Below are 19,303 nucleotides of genomic sequence, written 5' to 3'. Positions count from 1 at the left end.
ATTTGAGTTATCCTGAGAGACAGCAGATTGGTGGCAAGAAGACATGAAAAGCTTTTCCCCTGTGGGATTGCTGGATCCAAGTCTCATTAGTTCACACTATGTCATTTCCTCCCTTTGAGAACAAAAAGCATTTGGTTTCTTTCTTTGTCAAGAAGAAAGGATGGTCAGCAAGATGCCCCTTCTGTTTATGGTAGAGGCAGTGATTTCAGCAGGAGTCAATCAGGTGAGTCTTCAGTGGCAGAAGAACCCCAGTCTGTGGGCCTTTTTCGCCCATGTCAGGCAGTCAGCTTCCACCTGAATCTGTGGGTAAATGCAGCAAAGACTGGCCCTGGGTGGCTTCATTGTCTGACAGGTTCAGTCAGCAGATCTCAGAATCATAGAAGATTAGGGTTGGAAGGGACCTCAGGAGGTCATCTAGTCCAACCCTCTGCTCAAAGCAGGAGCAACCCTAACTAAATCATCCCAGCCAGGGTTTTGTGAAGCTGCACCTTAAAAACCTCTAAAGATGGAGATTTCACCACCACCCTAGGTAACCCATTCCAGTCCTTCATCACCCTCCTAGTGAAAAAGTTTTTCCTAATATCCAGCCTTGACCTCCTCCACTGCAACTTGAGACCATTGCTCCTAATTTGGCCATCTACTATCACTGAGAACAGCCTAGCTCCATCCTCTCCGGAACTCTCCTTCTGGTAGTTAAAGGCTGCTATCAAATCCCCCCTCATTCTTTTCTTCTGCAGACTAATCCTTGTTGTGAATAGTGAGACAGCAGTTTGAGGTAGACACATTCTGACTTCTATGACTCAGTACTTATAGTAGGCAAGTAGCTAACAGGAAGAGCCATGCAGGCCCATGTAGCTCTCCATATTGAGCCAGGTCTAGAGGCGCAGGGAAGTAAATTATTGGGCCAATGCTGTCAGTGGAGGGCAGTCCAGGATCCTAGTTACCTGGACTGGATGGCTCGATAGATTTTTTTTCCCCAGCTTGATAGATTCTCTCCCAGTCTCAGGGGACACATATGCAGCAAGCCTAGAAGATTCAGAATGCAGTAGCAGCACAGCTGCTTATTGAGAAGCAGCTTGAAGTTAGTGAAGAGTGCTAAAAGATGGAGCAGCAAGTACAAACTTCTTGGGCCACTCTGAAACATGGCCATCAAAGAAAACTGCATGGAGAGAAAGAAATAGCAATAGTGCTATGCAACCCCCCTCCTGTTGTATAACACTGAAGACTGAACAGCCGGATTAGTTAAGTATTCCAACATTTAGGGTCTTAAGGCAACCTATTGCAGATGCCATAAATTCCCATCTTTCTTTAGTGTAATGCGCAATCCATTCTGGGGCTATGATAGGCTAATGGACACTAGAATGCCTCCAACGTGTGGGAGGGAGAGACTCCAAGGACTGGAGGTGCAGCAGGGTCTAGGTTAGATATTAGGAAAAACTTTTTCACTAGGAGGGTGATGAAGCACTAGAATGGGTTAACTAGGGAGGTGGTGGAATCTCCTTCCTTAGAGGATTTTAAGGTGTGGCTTGACAAAGCCCTGGCTGGGATGGTTTAGTTGGGGTTGGTCCTGCTTTAAGCAGGGGGTTGGACTAGATGACTTTCTGAGGTCCCTTCTAACACTAATCTTCTATGATTCTGGCCACAGAATAAACTGTGTAATCGCATGGGAGCTCATTGTGAGGTGCAGAACAGAAGTTTAATCAAATTTATGTTAGCCTGTCTCTGACTAGGGCTCCTACTTATTTTGAGCTACTAAGCAGAATATATAGAAAAAAGAATGTGAAGACCTTTCCCCTTTGCTTTATAAGGCGGCTGTAGATTGGAACAAGAGAATGAAGGAGACAGAAGCAATGCACAAAGCCCCAAGATGACACAAAGAGCATCAATAATTGGATGATTGCTTTTCTCATACTGTAAAGTATTTTCTGTGGAAAATAACGTGCTGGGTGCAGTGCATCTCTTTATATATCAAGACATGACATTGAGTGAGTGATGTATAAGGAGAGGTTTTTCTGAATCCATTCTGGCAGGGTTCAAGACATTGGACCACAGATGGAACTTGTTTCAGAGTTGCAGTTAGATTATTTTTCTGTTCCATCAGGCCCTACATATAGATGCAAACAGTAGCTTTCTGCCTCCCCTTGAGCCCTAGAAGACAATGGTAAGGTAAAAAATGGTGTGCTTGGTCTATGATAAGAGCCATTGATTTAATCTCATTTGAAGGGTGAAGCTTGAATGTTCTGCATGTAGTTGACTTCTCTGTTAGAGAGAAAAAGAAAGGAAAATAGGTAAGCAAAGGTACAGGTGTTCTGTCAGCCAAAAGTAGGGCCAAGGATACTGGGGCCTGCAGAAAAGGCTGCATCTGCAGTTTAAATTGGAATTCTTTCATTATCCTTCATCATCATAGTATATAGTGGGTGACCATATTGTGTGCCTGGGCTGGAAAATTGTAATGACAATTTTGTAAAGTTGAAATAATAATATTAAAGCAGGAAATGGGATAGGAAAGAGATGGGAACCAGTGCTGGAGTCAAAGGGCCTCCGTATAAGAGATGCTGGCTTCCAATCTCCAGCCATTTGAGAGAGGCAAGTAGACCTTGCAATGGAAGACTTAATAGGAAACTGTATTAATGTGCACTTGGTTTGTTTTCACTTATGAGTGAGTAGCCTGTGTAGGGGATGATAATGCTGTAAATATGCAAAATTTGAAATACTCTAGTATCTAGACATTTCTGTCTTACAGCAGTCCCGGAAAGATTTTTTCTTTTAAACAAATACATTTAATTAAAATCCATAAGGTCTAAAAGTAAAATTGTGACACAAGCCAGTGACTCAAAATTCAGAGGTAAAATTGTGACATCCCTAACATTGGAAAAGTTGTACTTTTTGTTTTAAAAATGGCATGGATTATGCATGAAAATCAGTCTTGACTTTACTTCCTGTTTTTTGTTGGTTTGTGTTACAACTTGTATATTATTTGTCTTTCTTTGAATTTATCTGAAAGCTATACCACTTCTGTTTGTTTAGGGACAACAAAAGCACTGTGTTTAATTTAGTTGTCATTTGATGCAGGTCTATAAAATTTTATATTAAATAAACCTAACGGGATTTGCCGCATGTCAGTTCAATATCATATAGAAGTAGCTTTCTCTGAAATTGTTTTCTTTGTAGCCATTAAAACACATTCAATTTCTATAAACATTTTATATGTTTTAATGTTTATAGACATTTTATCGGACTAAAAGTATTTGAAAGTTTGAGTATAAAACAAGAAAATGAATATCTAAATCAGACTTTTTGAGAACCTTTGTTTTCAGTTTAATTCAAGAATTCAGATAGGTAGATTATTAAATATTATTGCTAAAATATGTATTTTATAAATAAGGTATTAGTATGACATTTATTCACTTGTTACATGATTATTTTTAGTTCATCTTGTTACTTGTTTGTTCACAGAATGGTATGTAATGATAGCTTAACAGAAGAAAAACATTCACACTTTATTATTTTTGTCATATCTCATAGATGAGTATTTGAATATTTTTATCTATTGTGTACCAGCAGGTTACTTGACACACACATTAATGATTTAAATGACAGAAAATAGCATATAGAATGAGTAGATATGAAAAATGCATATTTATTTTCACAACTTGGAAAAGAAATGAAGAGCACTGTTTTATTGATGACATTTAGTCATTTTAAGAACTGCTTGGCAGAAAAATTCATTCCACACATCACCACCACTGCATACCACCATTACAATTTGAGAATGGATTGCTGTGGTGGCAGGTACTTATTGCTCACCTATAAAGGTCTAGAGAAGAGTTCCTCCTCCTTGAATGTAAATCTCTTTTTTCCACTTGCAGTACCATTTTCAGTTTTACAAATTACTACAGCTACACAGAACATCTAAGGTTTTTCACTGTTCACTCCTTCCTTCTCTCCCATAGAGCCCCAAACCTAAAGGACAGCCTTTGGGGGTGGGAGTTATTTTTCTGTGCTGCCCCCATAATGGAATCCTGAAAGTGGATCATCTGTTATTCCTGCATGGACTTAAGAATGTATTAAAGACTGGTGTTCTACAGATTTCTGTTACTCCTCCCTCTTACTGCAATAACATGAAAAGGGGCCCATTCTGACAGCCCTTTCTATGGCCAGAAAAAAAGCCTCCCATTGTGTCAATGGGAATGCAGGCTTATCAGTTTGACCCCAGAAAGATAAAGAGCAGCTACTTGTCTTCTCTATAGATAATATATGTCCCTGTATTTATAATGGCACTTCACTGAAGTTGTGAATAGAGAAAACACTGGATGTCTGCCAAAAAATTTATGGCCAGTTTTTTTAGACGTTTTCCCCCATACAGTGAACACTACCCTTTCTGCTGTCAGTTATGATTTGAAATGTATTCATTTTATATTAGTGGAGTGTGGTGTCATTCCATAATAGTTGCCTTTGCATTACTTTTATCATTCCTGCTGATTTCAGAGAACACTGTATTTTCTTAATGTTGGTAATAGCAAAATAAACGGACATCTGCAAAAACAAACTTTGCTTAAACTGCAGACTCTGATTAAAAAGAGGTCCCTTAAAAACATACATTTGTACAGGAAATACTTCTAAAGCTATCCACTGAAGGTCCCTGTGAAACAATACACTAGTCTTCTCTATAATTTTTTGTATTATTTAATATTTATAATTGATTTCTGCTTCTATGGGAAATTCTGCTTATTTCCCACCAACCCCTAGCCTTTTTGTCTCATTCACCTGTTTTGTCCTGCCTGACGTGGTTATAAGCTCTGTCTTCTGTGTTGCTTGTGTGTACAGAACCTAGTATGATCCTTGATTGAGTTCCAGGCCCTACTGTAATATAAATATTAATGATAATATATTACTAATATTACCAATGATAATATAATAACATATATTACCCTAGCATCCAGAGGCCCCAATAAAGATTGTAACCACATTGTACTCAGCACTGTAGATATACACTAAGACTGAGTCACTGTCCTGAATAGATTTGCTTTAGAGGATTATTAATCTTAGAAGATAAGTATACAATTTTATATACATATTTCCAGACAAACACTATGTTAAAATGGAGTTAAAATTACACACACAAAATGTACTACGTAGGGTAATATACATTTCAGAGATGTTGTACTTTTCCCAAAGCTAAACATTGTAAACCTGGGAAATTCAGAGTTAAGATTAAATTTAAAAGAATCCAAACATGTTAAAGTATGGAAATGCACAGTTAAAGCACCCATACAATCATATCTCTGCCCCATAGTGACACAATGTAATAACCACAGGCTTAAGGCAATTATTGCTTGTGGCCCCAGATTAAAAAAAACCCAGCTTTTTTAAAGATGCATTTGATTTTTTTCCCTCAGTTCCTGTCCTCCCCAAATCATGAGGAGGTAAAAATGCTCTAAAAGAATGAGATCACAGAAATATTGGAAACACTGTATTTTTCATAACTGAAGGTTTTTTGGTCAGCAGAAGCTGGTGTGTAAAAATATTTTCCTTCAGAGAAACTCATGAAGAACTGTCTTCTTTCAAATTGTCTGCAATTTCCTATTGTTCCCACTAAGTTCCCTCTTTCAAAATAGTCGTTGCCTCCCATTATTTACAATCAGAGTGATGCCAATAGCCATGTTTAAGAGCAGCCATACTATAAATAACAAATTATAATAATAAACAATCAGTGGTCTCCATCCCATTGAAATAAATGGGAAACGGCACCCATTTTGAAAGAGGGCAGTTGCATTTGGAATTCTCTGTAGTATAACATTATGCTTGATGAAGGAGAAACTTTTAGTTATGAAGAATCATGGAAAAAATTACTACTAATCATAATACAAATGTTTTCATATATAAGCAATGCATAAAACTTAAGTAATTTTTAGCTATAACGTCTATGTTGTTTCATTGTTAAGCTAATTCTGGACCAAAAAATAGTCTGATACAGTGCATAATTCTTTAAAAGCTCCGTTTTAAAAATTAACTTTAACTCAGAGACCAATTAACCAACATGTAAAATTCATTCTGCACTTGTAATTTTTGGGAGGCGAATGTGGTATATTCACATGTAAGAAAGTGGGTGTATTCCTACTTTTATGTGCAAAACATCTTTAACTATGGAGCTGTGAGCAGTGCTTCTAAAAAAATGATTATTAAGAGAGGAAGTGCCACCTACTCTTAACCTCTGTTTCTATGAGTAAATAAATAAAATAAATTGCTATAGGAGAACAACTTTTGAATCCAGGCACATCTCATCCCACTGACGTTTTACCCCAGGCAGCTCCACAACACAATGAGGAATTTGTTGAAAAATTAATGAAGCCTCACACCATATTACCATTTAAACAGATTCCCCTTTGAATTGATTTTGGATATATCTGATGTTGCTCAGTCTTTTCCTTCTCCCCACATGTAGAGATTCCTGACCATTTGAAGTCCAGGGTTGGAGGAGGTTCTTGCTTTGAGGAACAGTAACCACACCCTACACACATCCATCGTGTTAGATTTATTTGATCTTTACCTCAAGACATAAAGCTTCCTGTTTTCCTCTTGAGCAAGGAGCTTGTAATTAGCATGAAAAATTAAATTAATTTAAATCCCTTGGAATCCTCATTACTGTTTCATGAGAGGATTAAGCAGCAGTTTTCTAAGGTGTAGTATTGTTTGTCTCACAGAAGTAAATTCTCTAAACTGGACAACTGGATCTATATAATATATGTCTATAACAGTTGCATGGTGTACTGATTTTTTTCTTTTACACCAGCTATTTATTTTAGTTTCCTTCTATCATCCTTTCATTATTAACAACAGATTGTAGAATTTACTGTGAAGGGATTTGTGCTGTACTTGTTCTCCATCCTTTCCCCCGCCCCTCTTCCCCAGTGTCTGATGTGAGGCAGCAAGGTCAGATGGCAGCAAGAGGGTGATAGAAGGGAGATACATAAGCCCCAGAATGATCAAAGCCTTGTTCCCTGTAGACATAGCAGGGGTTACTACAGGTTAATTAGGAGCATCTAAGGCCAATTAAAGCCCAGCCAGATACCTGATAAAAACCCCTGCCCCAGGCAGAGTGAGGAGAGCTGCAGTTGTCCAGAGGAACCAGAGAAGAGCCCCAAGAAAGGTACAAGAGACCAGAGGGGGGGAATAGCCCAGGGGAAAGAAGCGCAGCCTCCAGCACTGTCAGCAGTGCATAGCTGCTATTCATAGGCTATGTACACACTGACGGCTCGCCTCCATCAGATCGATTTTTTCAGTTTGATTGAGCAGCAGTGAAGACATGCTCAATCAATCTGGAAGTCGATCTAATAAAACCACCTTCCCCCAAAGCGTAGTACTGTATCGACGGGAACGCGTTTCCTCTTGGCACAGCACAGGGGAGACGGCGCACTTAAAGGGAAGTTACAAAGTCGACAGCGTAGCTTGCGTAACTCCCGTTGACTGCCGCTGAATTTGGCCGACAGTGTAGACCTGCCCATGGGGCCCCTGGGCGCGGACCCGGGTCGCCTTCCTTCTTCCCATTCACCAGGCAGTACCGGAGGGACCAACACCCAGACACAGGACAACAGGCGGCGCCCTGACCCACCACACGAGAGAAAAGCACGGGACTCACCATAGCAGAGCTGGCAGTTTGCCACACTACACTTTAAAAAACATTATATTCTCATTAAAATAAATCTATTTCCTCTATGTCTATGGAAAACTATTATCAAAATATAGTTTCTAAAATAACAAACTGACAGAAGTTAGCCCACATGAAACAAACTACAAAGGCAGCTTCAGGTAGGGAAAAGCCTGCATAAATAGATTAACCTTGCTGTGTGCCCTGAAGGTCAACAAACTGAGGCCAGTCAACATCGGTGAGAAGTAATTTTCAGAGTCAAGGGCTTTTCCTGCTTGAGGACACCCTAGATGTCAACTCCTTTTTGTCCAAAACGAAAATCTCAAGACCATTAGCAAATATGTCCCAATGAATCTAAATTTGATCAGTATATGTGTCTGCTGGCCTTTTCTTTGTAATATTTTGAGTTACAATTAGTTTGCATTTTTTCTGAGTAGATCCTCAAAAGTTCTTAGGTCAAATGAACTTTGGGGACTGTTGAAAAAGTGCAATGTACTGTCACCTGTGTTTGTATTGGAGGAGTAGGAAATGACTCTGTAGCTGATTCAGACTGACTGTGCCATTTTGATACTGCTCCATTGTATTATAATTTTCAATTTTAGATTCTTTGCAAGTTTTCTTTTGAGAAGTGTGGATATGTATGCCTGCTCTGCAGCGCCCCTCGTGTGTCTCAGAGGTGTCTGTCCTCTGTTTCCTTCTGCCAAGTGCTCTTCAATACATGACCAAGACCCGAGTCTCATAAATGCAACCATTTTTGGAGGATAATTTATTAGCATATAATAACTCAAACACAATCTCTCTCCTCCATCTCTCAGCAGGTTACAGTTCTGGGGTTTGGGTGCCTTGCTGCTTCAACCTCTGACATTTTTTTCCTAGCCTTCCCCTGGGCCAACACCATCTCTCTTTTTCCCCGGTCTCCCTTCAGGCACACAGGTCCCCCTCACTGACATCTGTCTTCAATTGTCTACAGCCAACATAAGCCCTCAGCCTCTTTAGCTGTTCCCCTAGCCCTTTTTTCCTTAGGACCATGGGGTTTCCCAGAATCCTGTTCCTGGGACTACAATCTCTCTATACTTTCATGCTGTAGACCCCATGTGAGGGGTTTCTGCAAATTTCTCAGGTGAACAGTTTTTAGTGATGAAACTGAAGTCAGACAAATGGGAAGCTCACTTAGCCTTTTAATTCACTTGAAATAAATGTGTGAATCGACAGTTTTTATCTAAGGTAGTTACCAGTAAATTCCTTCCCTTGCACAGGTACTCATGGGAAGGACTACAATTTGGCTTCTTGGTTGAGTAAGCAGGAGGAATGCCTTTAGGAAATTCGACTCCACATTCAAGTTTCATGGGACTAGGTTGAACCCCAAACTGGGGAATTTTGTTTCCTTTTCACCTTATATTAATATGTTTTGCTTTTGTTTTATAAATATTATCCCTTGAGGAAATTACTTTGCTGGCTTAATTTTTTTCTGCTTACTCACTATTCCAGCATTCACAGTAGTTAAGGAAAGATAAAGTAATCTGAGATTACTTTTATTAGATGAATGGGACAGGCTAGCTCTAGATATACCTGGAACTTCATTTTTTAATGCGTCTCACTGTTATTTTCTAATATAAAAATCCCATCACGTGCAGTAACTCCAAAGACATACATCCCCTCATGGCAACACACACCCCTCCTTCGCCACCCACGTAAATCAACAGAAATCTCTCAGCACAACTCCCATAGAAACAAATGAACACAACCATTCACACAAACGGCAACCACAATAACCCCAGACATAACTCTGAAGCCTAAAGTGTTTGAGTCGGTGTGAAGCAGTGAAAACGGCTACAAGCATGGTTGAGAACGCTTTTTGTTTAGAGTGTTTGATTATCACTGAGATTCAAAGTCTGTTACTATCCAATTTTAAATGCTCAGCCATTTTTGACCTTTTTTACACACATGACTTTATGAATTAAACCCATACGACAGCATGGGTTTACAGCCTCTAATTCATCTAGTAATTTCAGTGGAAACAAGAGTCAGCATTCCACTGATAGATATTGTAATTTTGTACACAAATCCATATAAAATAAAAATTTGTGATGTCACACAACTCTCGTTGCATTATGTTCAATTATTGTTAATTTTATACCTTAAAAGAATCCAGAAATTACAATATCTTTCTGCAGAAAGAGTAGCAGGATGTAAAGGATGAACGGGTAAAAGACTAAGGGCCTGATTTTTCACATATGCCAAGAACCTACTTTTTCAACTGAAAACAGTGGGAGCTACAGGTGCTTGACACCTCTGACAGGCCCTAAGCAATTTGTATATTTACAAATTACTTGCATATTGCTCTTCAGTGAATAAACTCATAATGCAATATTAGTCTGTATGAAAAGTCACAATTTAAAACATGGTTATAACTTATTAATAGAAGCAAATTTGCTGCATAAAGCTTTTCTGCAAACAGTTCTCTTTAAATTTTCATAAATCAATATTTTTACTTTAGTACCTTAGCTATAGGGACATTGGCGATTTATAAAAAGTTTTAAAATAATCATTTTAAAATATGCTTGAATCTGCCATATTATGTTGCTAAAATAAATTCATCCAAAGTGTGTTCATGTATTTAAACAAATATGGAAGTTACATCATGTAAATAATGTACAATTGCTTTCCCTTCCAATATGGCTATGAGACAAATTTAAAATTTTTAAGTGTTGGTTGTAAAGGGAAGTGTATTTTTGATGGAAGCGTGTCTCTTATGCTATGCTAGCAACTTCTTCATTGCATTGAAGAGTGATATAGACTAGCTTGAGATGGAGCAGTGCCCACCCTTCCTCAGCTGGAAGTAATATTTAGCTCAGTCAGGGTTGGGAATGGTTAAATGTGGAGGGATATTGATTTCTGAGAGGGGCTTGGAGGATCTTTTCATCCCATCCTGGCCCCTAAATAAACTTCAGTAGAACTGTATATTTCTTTCCCCTCATTCTTGGTTAGCACATGTAAAATAGTAGATTTTCTTCTGAAGTTGATGTAATCAAGATTTAACAGCTTGGCAAGAAATGGGCCTGGCTCAAAAATCATTACAAACTAAGTTTCCCTCTATAAATCTCATTCTTAGTCCTCAGAAATGTTTAGGACCTTTATATATTTCCTCCAGTTATGAGGCATGTCGCCATTTATCAAAAAGGATTTAGAAACAAAGAGTAAGAAAGCTAATGCTTCTCCTTCAATGACTTCTTTCCCCTGGGTGAGGCCTTATCAAAGAGGGTTTTTACAAGCCAGTTAGTTTCAGGACTGAACTTGCACTGATTCATGATAACAGAAGAGAAAATTGTTGTTATACATGCTAAATTGCTACATTTGTTCGGCATAAGTTGAAATGGCAATAACTATGACATTGATATGGGCATTGAAGATAGCTGTGTTGACTCAGGCCTGGTCTGTGCTTAAAAATTAGGTCGACCTAACTATGTCTCACAGGGCTGTGAAAAATTTCTCTCCCTAAGCGCCATAGTTAGATCAGCCTAACTCCTGGAGTGGATGGAAGAATTCTGTGGTACTCAGAGAGAGAATTCTTCCATCGGCCTAGCTACCACCTCTTGGAGTTGTGGATTAACTGCATAAAAACAAAAATCCCTTCTGTTAATGTAGGAACTATCTACTGAGTGGTGTTACAGTAGCACAGCTGTGGCTGTACTATAGACAGGGTGTAAGAAAATTTTATTAAGGCAAACAGATTTACTTCTGGTAAGAACATGAAGCCAGAATTAGATTTTAAACACTTATGGGTGAAAATCTCTGATTTCAACAGCACCAGGAATTCAGGTATTTTCTGATTTTTGTGGGATTAGGGCAAGTGCTTAATGTTACTGTAATATAGTTGTGGTTTAATATGAAGAAATAATGACAGAAAACTAAGCAATGTCCTCATTTTGACTATAGATGATAGAGCAAAATGATTAAAATACACTTTAAATAGACTCATTTATGCTTTCTGCTGTGTTGTAGTTGTGTTGGTCCCATGATACTAGAGAGGCAAGGTGGATGAGGTAACATCTTTTATTGAACCAACTTCTGTTGGTTCAGGCAACCTGAAGAAGAGATCTCTGTAGCTCAAAAGTTTCTCTCTTTCACCAGCAGAAGTTGGTCCAATAAAATATATTACCTCATCCACCTTCTCTTTCAAAATTTTGCTGACAGATTCTTGTGAAATTTTACCTTTTTTCTAGTGATGGGAGCTGCCATTTTTGTTAGCTGTTTATTTCTTTTCCTTTTGCTTTTCCAGGAAAAAATGGCTCAAATACCTCCATTCACAGTTAATCATTTTTATTCATTCAGAGTACTTAAGCATCTTACTCTTATAAGTGATTTCTAAATCTGTATGAATACTTTTGCAATTTCTATAATTTAATTATTTTTTTTCTACTGATGAAGGATTTTTTTTTGTTCAAGAGATTTGAAAAGATAATTGTGATTCTTCTTTGAGAAATTGCATATCTCCATTACACTAGGTGTGTGTGTGTATGTGTGTCGTGTATAATGGTGCCAGAGAGTTTTCCCTAGCCATATGTGTAGCGGGGGCCATGTCTGCGCACTGGTGTCCCTAGTGGTCTGAGCTGACGTATAAAGGATCAGAGACAACCCGCTCCTCCTTCAGTTCCTTCTTACTGTCCGTGATCAGTGGTCAGAATGTTCTGTCATCTCCTTCTTTCTGCAGATGTACCCCTATAGTTAGTTGTTGTCAGTAATAGTTAATAGTGCTTATTTTTAGGTTTCTTTCCTTTCTTTATTTTTCTCCTATGTGGTTCCAGCCATTAATAGTCAGTGGACTCTGGGCTCCACCCAGTATTGAGGGAGCCAATGTGAAAGTCCCCTGGCTTCACGCCCTTCTCTGGGTGTCACAAACCAATGCCCAGGAGTGACTCTCTCGCTGCTTGAAGTGCTTGCATGAGGGTCCCATTGGGGCAGGTGTCTGATTTGCCAGGGCTTCATAATGAGAACAAAGAAGCAAAGGGAAGAGCATCTCAGGTACATCCTCACGGTGGCTGCTCTTTGCCGGCATCAAAACTGACTCAGTCGAGTAGAGGGACTTCTTCGATTGCTCCATCCGGGAGTGCTCCCCTGACTTACCGGTGGACAGAGACAGGAGGCGATCCCCCTCACTGGGGCAGCCCTCAAAGAGGCACAAGTATTCAGAGCACCTCAGCCTCCGAAGAGGATGGCTTCCATGTCATCAGAGTCCTTGGTATGGAACTCTTCAACCAGTTTCAGCACACTACTCCCCAGTACCACATTCTAGTGGGTCTCTCAGAGCAAAGCTGTTGACTCTGCTTCCTGTGTTTTGACCATTGAGATTGGCTGCTTTCTTGGTGCAAACAGTTGAGCCATTGCCCTTGTTCATGGTGGGGCAAAGGCCCATATCAGTACCAACTACCCCAGAGGCCTACATAGCTGCAAAGGTCTGCTGAGCCTCTCAGTACCACCTTGACTGTCATTCTGACCAACAGCGCCTTGCTGGGCCTGTTACACATGGGCTTCCACATCATGGTCTATTAAGGCACCAGAAACTTCTGGTTTGGTACTGCTTCCAGTAATCTCAATGCCAGCTCTGAGACAAAAGGTAGCTGCTCTACCTCAGTGCACAGTACCAATAGCCTGAAAGCCCCTGGAGTTGCTGTTGATACTGTATATCGCAGTCCCGATCTCTGCCTCTGCCACACTTGATACTGCTCTATCCAGGCCTTTGAAGTACTCATACTCCTTCTCGGAGTCGAAAGTGGGTTCCTACATCCCCCACTTCAGGGAATCCAGAATATCTTCCACTGATCGTTCCTGCTTTTGTAAGAGCCATCCTGACAAAAGTATATTGAAGGAATGGAGTGCCTGGTTTAGGCACAATTGGTCTACCAGCCCCATCACTGGCCTGCTGAGTACACAGGTGGATGCCTCTGGCATCTAGATCCTCATTTCCACTATACTACAGAAATTCATCCCTGAGAAGAGGGGTCTCCCCAGTTGGTACCAACAGACTGTCCAAAGTCATTACTAGGCAATTGCTACACTACAGAAACATATTTCTGACGGGGGAACTTTCTCCATATGTGTCATGACAGGGATGTGGGTCGTCTGACCTATTGTTCATTTGGGAGCCAGGAGCCAGGCCTGATCAGTTACCAGCAGATTAGAGTTTGAGATATGCCAGAAGGCACACTGAGAGTCAGGTGTCGGTGTAGGCAAGGGCAGGATACCAGGAGATCAGAGTCAGGCAGTAGGAGCTGGTAGTGCAAGGGAAGCAGCCCAAAGCAGGGGAAACCCAGTTGTATGGATATCTCCTCTTCCTGTTCTTAGTTTAAATAGAAGCAGGGAACCAGTCAGGATCCGAAAGTTCCACCAATCAGAACCCAGGACTGGAGTCCTCTGTCAAAGTTGAGCTTCTAGTTCTGGCAACTGTTAGTAAGTCATTGGGATGGAACTTAGTGGCTCCTAAGAGCCCTGTGGACCGGGATTTGAGATTCTCAGTCCCTTACAGCATGGCAACAATAGGCCAGTCAATACTGGTACCAGGCTTCTGCTGGATGCTGAGGATCGAGATTGCCTGTTACCTGCTCTGGACAAGCCTTCTCCATTGGCAGTTCAAGACTTGGCTCAGGAAGGTTCTAAACTGTCTCCTTTGAACACCTTGTTCTCTTCTCCAAATGACATCCTGGTACCAGAGACATCTTTTCAGTTTCTGATGATTTTGAGTTCTTTAAAGAATTCCTAAAAAGGATGGATATGTGCTTGGGGGTATACATAGAACTTATGGAGGAAAATCCTCAGACATTTTACACATGGCTACCTTTGGGAAAGTTGTTCTCCTTATAAATGAAGCAGTTATGTAGCCTATAAAGTTATATGGCAAACCGAATCCGTCCCTCATACTGGTGGCAAGGTGCATGGGGTGCAAAGTACTATGTTGCATTGCAGTGTTATGAACAATTTTATCAACACCCCATACTGGGCTTCCTGGTAGTGGCAGAAGTAAATGAAAGACTCTGCGAAGGTAAAGCAAGAGCAACGCCTAAAGAAAAGGATACAAAAAATTGGACCCTTTTGGTAGAAAGGTTTTATTCAACTGCAGGTTTACAGCTACATATAATGATCACCAGGACTTTGTAACCGATTATGATTATTCAAATAGGGATGCTATGTCCAGATTCCTCAACACGCTGCCTAAGGACTCCAAGGGCAAGTTCCAGCCCCTTCTGGTGGAAGGTTGGCTGGTCGCAAGGTTTGCTCTGCAGACTTCCCTGGATGTGCCTGAATCAGGCACTAGAGTTGTGATGGCAGTAGCCATGCAATGCTCATTGTGAATTCAGTTGCCGGGCCTGTAGAAGTACAGAACACCATTGAAGATCTCCCGCCCTGTTTTTTCCTCAAAGACAGACAAAGCGCTGCATCCATTAAAAGATTCTAGGGCACTGTTGAAATCCACAGACGAGTCACAAAAAGAACAAAGTTTGACTTCAGTTTCAACCGAGGCAGCAGTACTATATACCTAGACAGGCAGAACAGCATAGGCAAAAGAACAAGCAGCAAAAGAGGAGAATCCTGCCATCCACCTCCATCACCACTTCATCCAGGGAGCCACATGTCTCAGAGCAACCTGTTTGATTCCTCCGTTGAGGATGGCATAGCGATCATGTCACAAAGAATCTCTGCCCCACACCCTTCTGTGGGAGCAGGTTGTCACATTTCCTAAACGCATGGCAGTCCATCACCTCAGACAAATTAGCGATAAGCCACATGGAATTGGGATATACCCTGCAGTTCCTGGCTTCCCCTCCCTTCCCACCCACCTTTCCTTTTCCCTTTGCAGGGGCTGTAATGGGGTGACCAGACCCCATACTGTACAACAAGGGGATAAGGAACTGCTCTAGGATCAGACAGCCCTGCCCTGTCACATCTGCAAGAGATGCACAGACTGGAGAAGGAGTTAAAAGGAAGCAGAACAGCTCACTTGTGGGCAGACCAGGGATATGAAAGGACCTTTAACTTGCATCTCTTGAGGAAAGGGCTGAAGGAAGGCAGGATCTCTCCCATCAACCACTGCCTGAAGGTCCCTACCTAAGGAAATGGAGGATCTGCTTCTGATAGACCCTGAGTGGGAGACATTTTCTCCTCTCGCATACTGACTCCATTTTTGTTAATGTCCTTTGTTTTGTTTATGGACTACCCTGAAAGGGTAGGGGAGATTTGGAACTGACCTGTTCAGAGGGGCTGAGTCACCAGAGGAGACAGATTCTGCCCCAAGAAGAAGAGAGCTGTTACGCAATGCCTGGCCATGAAGAGGGATCAAGCAGTGAGCCGACCCCCTTCACACCTTCTTGCTACAAACAGCAAACTTTGGACAATAAAGGGCTGGTAAGAAGTGGCCTAGGGATTGTGAACCAAAAATCTCCAAGCGGTTTTTAACGACATAGGATACATTTACGCAGCAAAAAAACAAAAGAACCCTAAAAAAAACACAACCCAAAAGACATTCAAGCCTGGACTGGAACCCAGGCTCTGAAACCCAACAAGAGAGGAGGGTCTTGGAGCCCAGGTTCCAGTCTGAACCCAAATGTCCACACTGCCATGATTAGTCCAGTCCCATGAGCCCAAGTCAGTTAGCTTGGTCTCTGAGCATCTCTGCGGCAGCGTTGGTGGGTTGGTTTGCTTTTTTTTAAACTGTGTAGATGATTTTTTTCTTTTTAAAAATTGCAGTAGCTTCAGAACATGAACTTTTATTTGTTCTAAACTGGGTACTCCACATTTGAGGAAGACTGCTTGTGGGAGACATGTTCATTTTAAATTAAATAAAAGGATGCTGTGTGGAAAAGAATTTAGAGGCAAAGATTTATAGGTAACAACACAGTTGAATAACTCAGTTGATGACAATGAGGGGGAGAAAGAGAGATTTGATTTTTAATACCTAAGTAAATGAAAGCTGACTTGCTGTTACAGAAAAGAGATAATAAGACAGAGCTTTGTTACAATGAAATGCAACTATGATTTGTAGTTTAGGAATCTTTTTTTCTTTTTTAAGATGCTTATTTCATGGTATGTCTCAGAGGTTATCCTTAGGATTGGGCAGAGTGTCTAGATGAAAAATCCAAATGTCACTACTCAATGTCCTTGGATATTTGAAGCCCAAAGTAATTTCTGGGTTTGAGTTTGAATGATCACAATTTGAATGTTCCCTTTCCTGATTTGGGTCAATAACCTGAATTTGTTGCGAATTTGATTTTGTGGTTTTCCTGTTCAGCCAAGGCCTTGATCCTACAAACATGCATGTGCTTAACTATGCACATGTGTAGGCATTGGTGCATGAATGTAAATGGGTGCAGGATTTGGACCAAAATATGTTCATAGCTCTGTTGGGTATTGAGAGAGCGGAAAATTGATCCTCTGCCTCTTTCTTTGGATAGCTACAAAACTTTCTTTTGCTGCATAGTGACATCATTCTCATGTAGCTTTCTATGAGCGTCTGGTTCAATGAAGTGTGGGATATCCTCTTACTGTCACCCTGAAAAATAAAATAAAATTAAAAATTCATCTTCTCTTGCTATAAGGGCACCATTTATTATTTTTGCTGAATCCAGTTTCTTTAATCCACAAAATTTTTCACCCTTTGAGCCTTATTGAGAATTTGAGGGAGTTTTTTATTGCACAAATTATTGCTGTATTCAGTTTGCTGTGGTGTTATATAATATTTGTTTGTTTTTTTAATGTAATTATCTGTTTTGATAATTACCTTCATTTTGCTGTCTTCCAAAGTATAATTTTTAAAAACACTGTTACTAACTAAGCATGGAAATGTTCCTCCAAAAGTTTTTTGGAAAGTTATGAGTCTGAGAAGAAGGGGTTATAATAGAACCTATTTACCCTCTTAACCATACAGATAACCTAGTGAGGTACACATCTTTTAAAAGTTGCATTAATATTATGTTTTGTATAATACAGCTCAAAACTGCTCTGGATTGAGGACCTGTGGGCAATGTTTGGAACAGCCTGGATGCGGATGGTGCAATGATCCCAGTAACACAGGAAAAGGGCATTGTGTAGAAGGATCTTCAAGAGGGCCAATGAAGCTTGTTGGTGTACACTCTAATGAAATGGTTCTTGACACTAATCTTTGTCCAAAAGAGAAAAATTATGAATGGTCTTTCATCCACTGCCCAGGTAAAAGCTTCTGATTTGATTTATATTGTTTGTTTTTCTTTTATTTTTTTCTTTATTTGAATAGTATGTATGGTCTCTTAATGTCAAATGAGAGTTACAGCATGTAAAGTTTTCTGTTTATATACGTACACAAACAATATCAAAAATATTTTAAGTAACATACTTCTCAATTTTATAAGATAACATTTAGTAAAACAGTTCATCTGTGAATTTACAATACAAGAGCCAGTTTGTTTTTCAGTTTGCTGATAAATATGTAGCTTCCAAAGTTTTTGCAGTTGTGTGTGATATTTTTTGCAAATTTCCCGTCAACCTGTCCTGTTAAGTCCTGCCTGCTTTCCCTCTCTACTAGCTGTGGCCTATTCCTCAAAGGCTCTATGCTGCTCTTGCACAAACAAAAGTAGCATTGTCTATCTGGCTGTCTAAAACCAAGAGTCATTTCAATTCCCAATGACTAGAGGTAAGAACTTCCTGCATCCCAGCTAGATATGTGAAGATCCAGCTGGGTTATGGAAATGTGTTACAAGGCTGCAAGATGCTTGCCACTTCACTACCCTAGGTAAATAACATATGTTTTTCTTATTTTAAAGGAGAGTATCAAGTAGCTGAAGCCCAAATTTAAGATGTATTAAATGATTATAATGAAGAAATTATTCTGGTAATCCATCCCTGCTGCTGAGAGAGATAACAAGAATATCATTTACGGCTGTTAACAGCACACTGGTGAAACTGATGGGCCTCAAATGATTTATCCTACATTCAGTATTGCTTTTTTAAGACTCAGCATGAAAAATCTCAGTTCTCAAAACAAGGGCCAAATTATTGCTAAAACTGTAACTGGTCAGCCCATGACCAGCAAACCTGGAATTCTGACATTATCTTTGATCATAGCAGCATGCAGCTATGCAGCTACGTCCTTTTGGCCTGCTGGCTGCTTTTCAGCATAGAAGGCATTGATTCTTTTTTTTTTTTCTTCCATCTTCCTCTCAAAGATCTTAGACAGCAGATTTCCTCAGATTTTCTGAGTTCCAAGAGAGAGAGATTGTATATTATAGCATCCTTTCTGTTCAAAGTTTACAGCAGACAGGCAGAGTAGAGGAATTACTGAAAGTAGTGAAGTAACAATGTTAAGTTTAATACCAAGTGAAAACTGCCATGCTAACAATATACAATCTAAAACTGGATGCCCAAAGACAGCTAGCAACACTAACTGAAAAATGAACCTTTTTTCATATTTCCTAGAAATATGGGAGTGTCTTTACATTTAATATAACATTAAGTGATTTAATTCAATCTGTGGGTTAAAATATGAGTACATCAGTGTTAACTGAAGTGATACACATTCACCCAAACCCATATTATTATTGATCAATTTGTACTGAATACACAGCTTGTTTAACTAAAATAGATTTATAGGATTTTATTAGTAGCGCAGAATTTGTTTTTTCATACATAACT

The 19,303-nt window shown here is 39.9% G+C and overlaps 1 protein-coding gene across 3 annotated transcripts in view; it reads left to right on the top strand.

Moving 5' to 3' along the window:
• Positions 1-19,303, top strand: part of ATRNL1 (attractin like 1) — a 944,263-nt gene that overhangs the window by 320,490 nt on the left and 604,470 nt on the right. For 2 of the 3 annotated variants that reach the window (XM_067537030.1, XM_067537032.1), the window contains exon 18: positions 17,627-17,845. In XM_067537030.1, coding sequence (XP_067393131.1) covers positions 17,627-17,845 — 219 coding nt within the window. Of the gene's footprint in view, positions 1-8,904; positions 9,037-17,626; positions 17,846-19,303 lie in introns of those variants that run through there. The other variant, XM_067537033.1, reaches the window with a different exon arrangement.

Source organism: Emydura macquarii, unplaced genomic scaffold (assembly GCF_026122565.2).
Source record: "Emydura macquarii macquarii isolate MOO-44397 ecotype Brisbane River unplaced genomic scaffold, CSIRO-AGI_Emac_v2 contig_3692, whole genome shotgun sequence".
Lineage (NCBI taxonomy): Eukaryota > Metazoa > Chordata > Testudines > Chelidae > Emydura > Emydura macquarii.
This window is presented reverse-complemented; position numbering and strand designations above follow the sequence as displayed.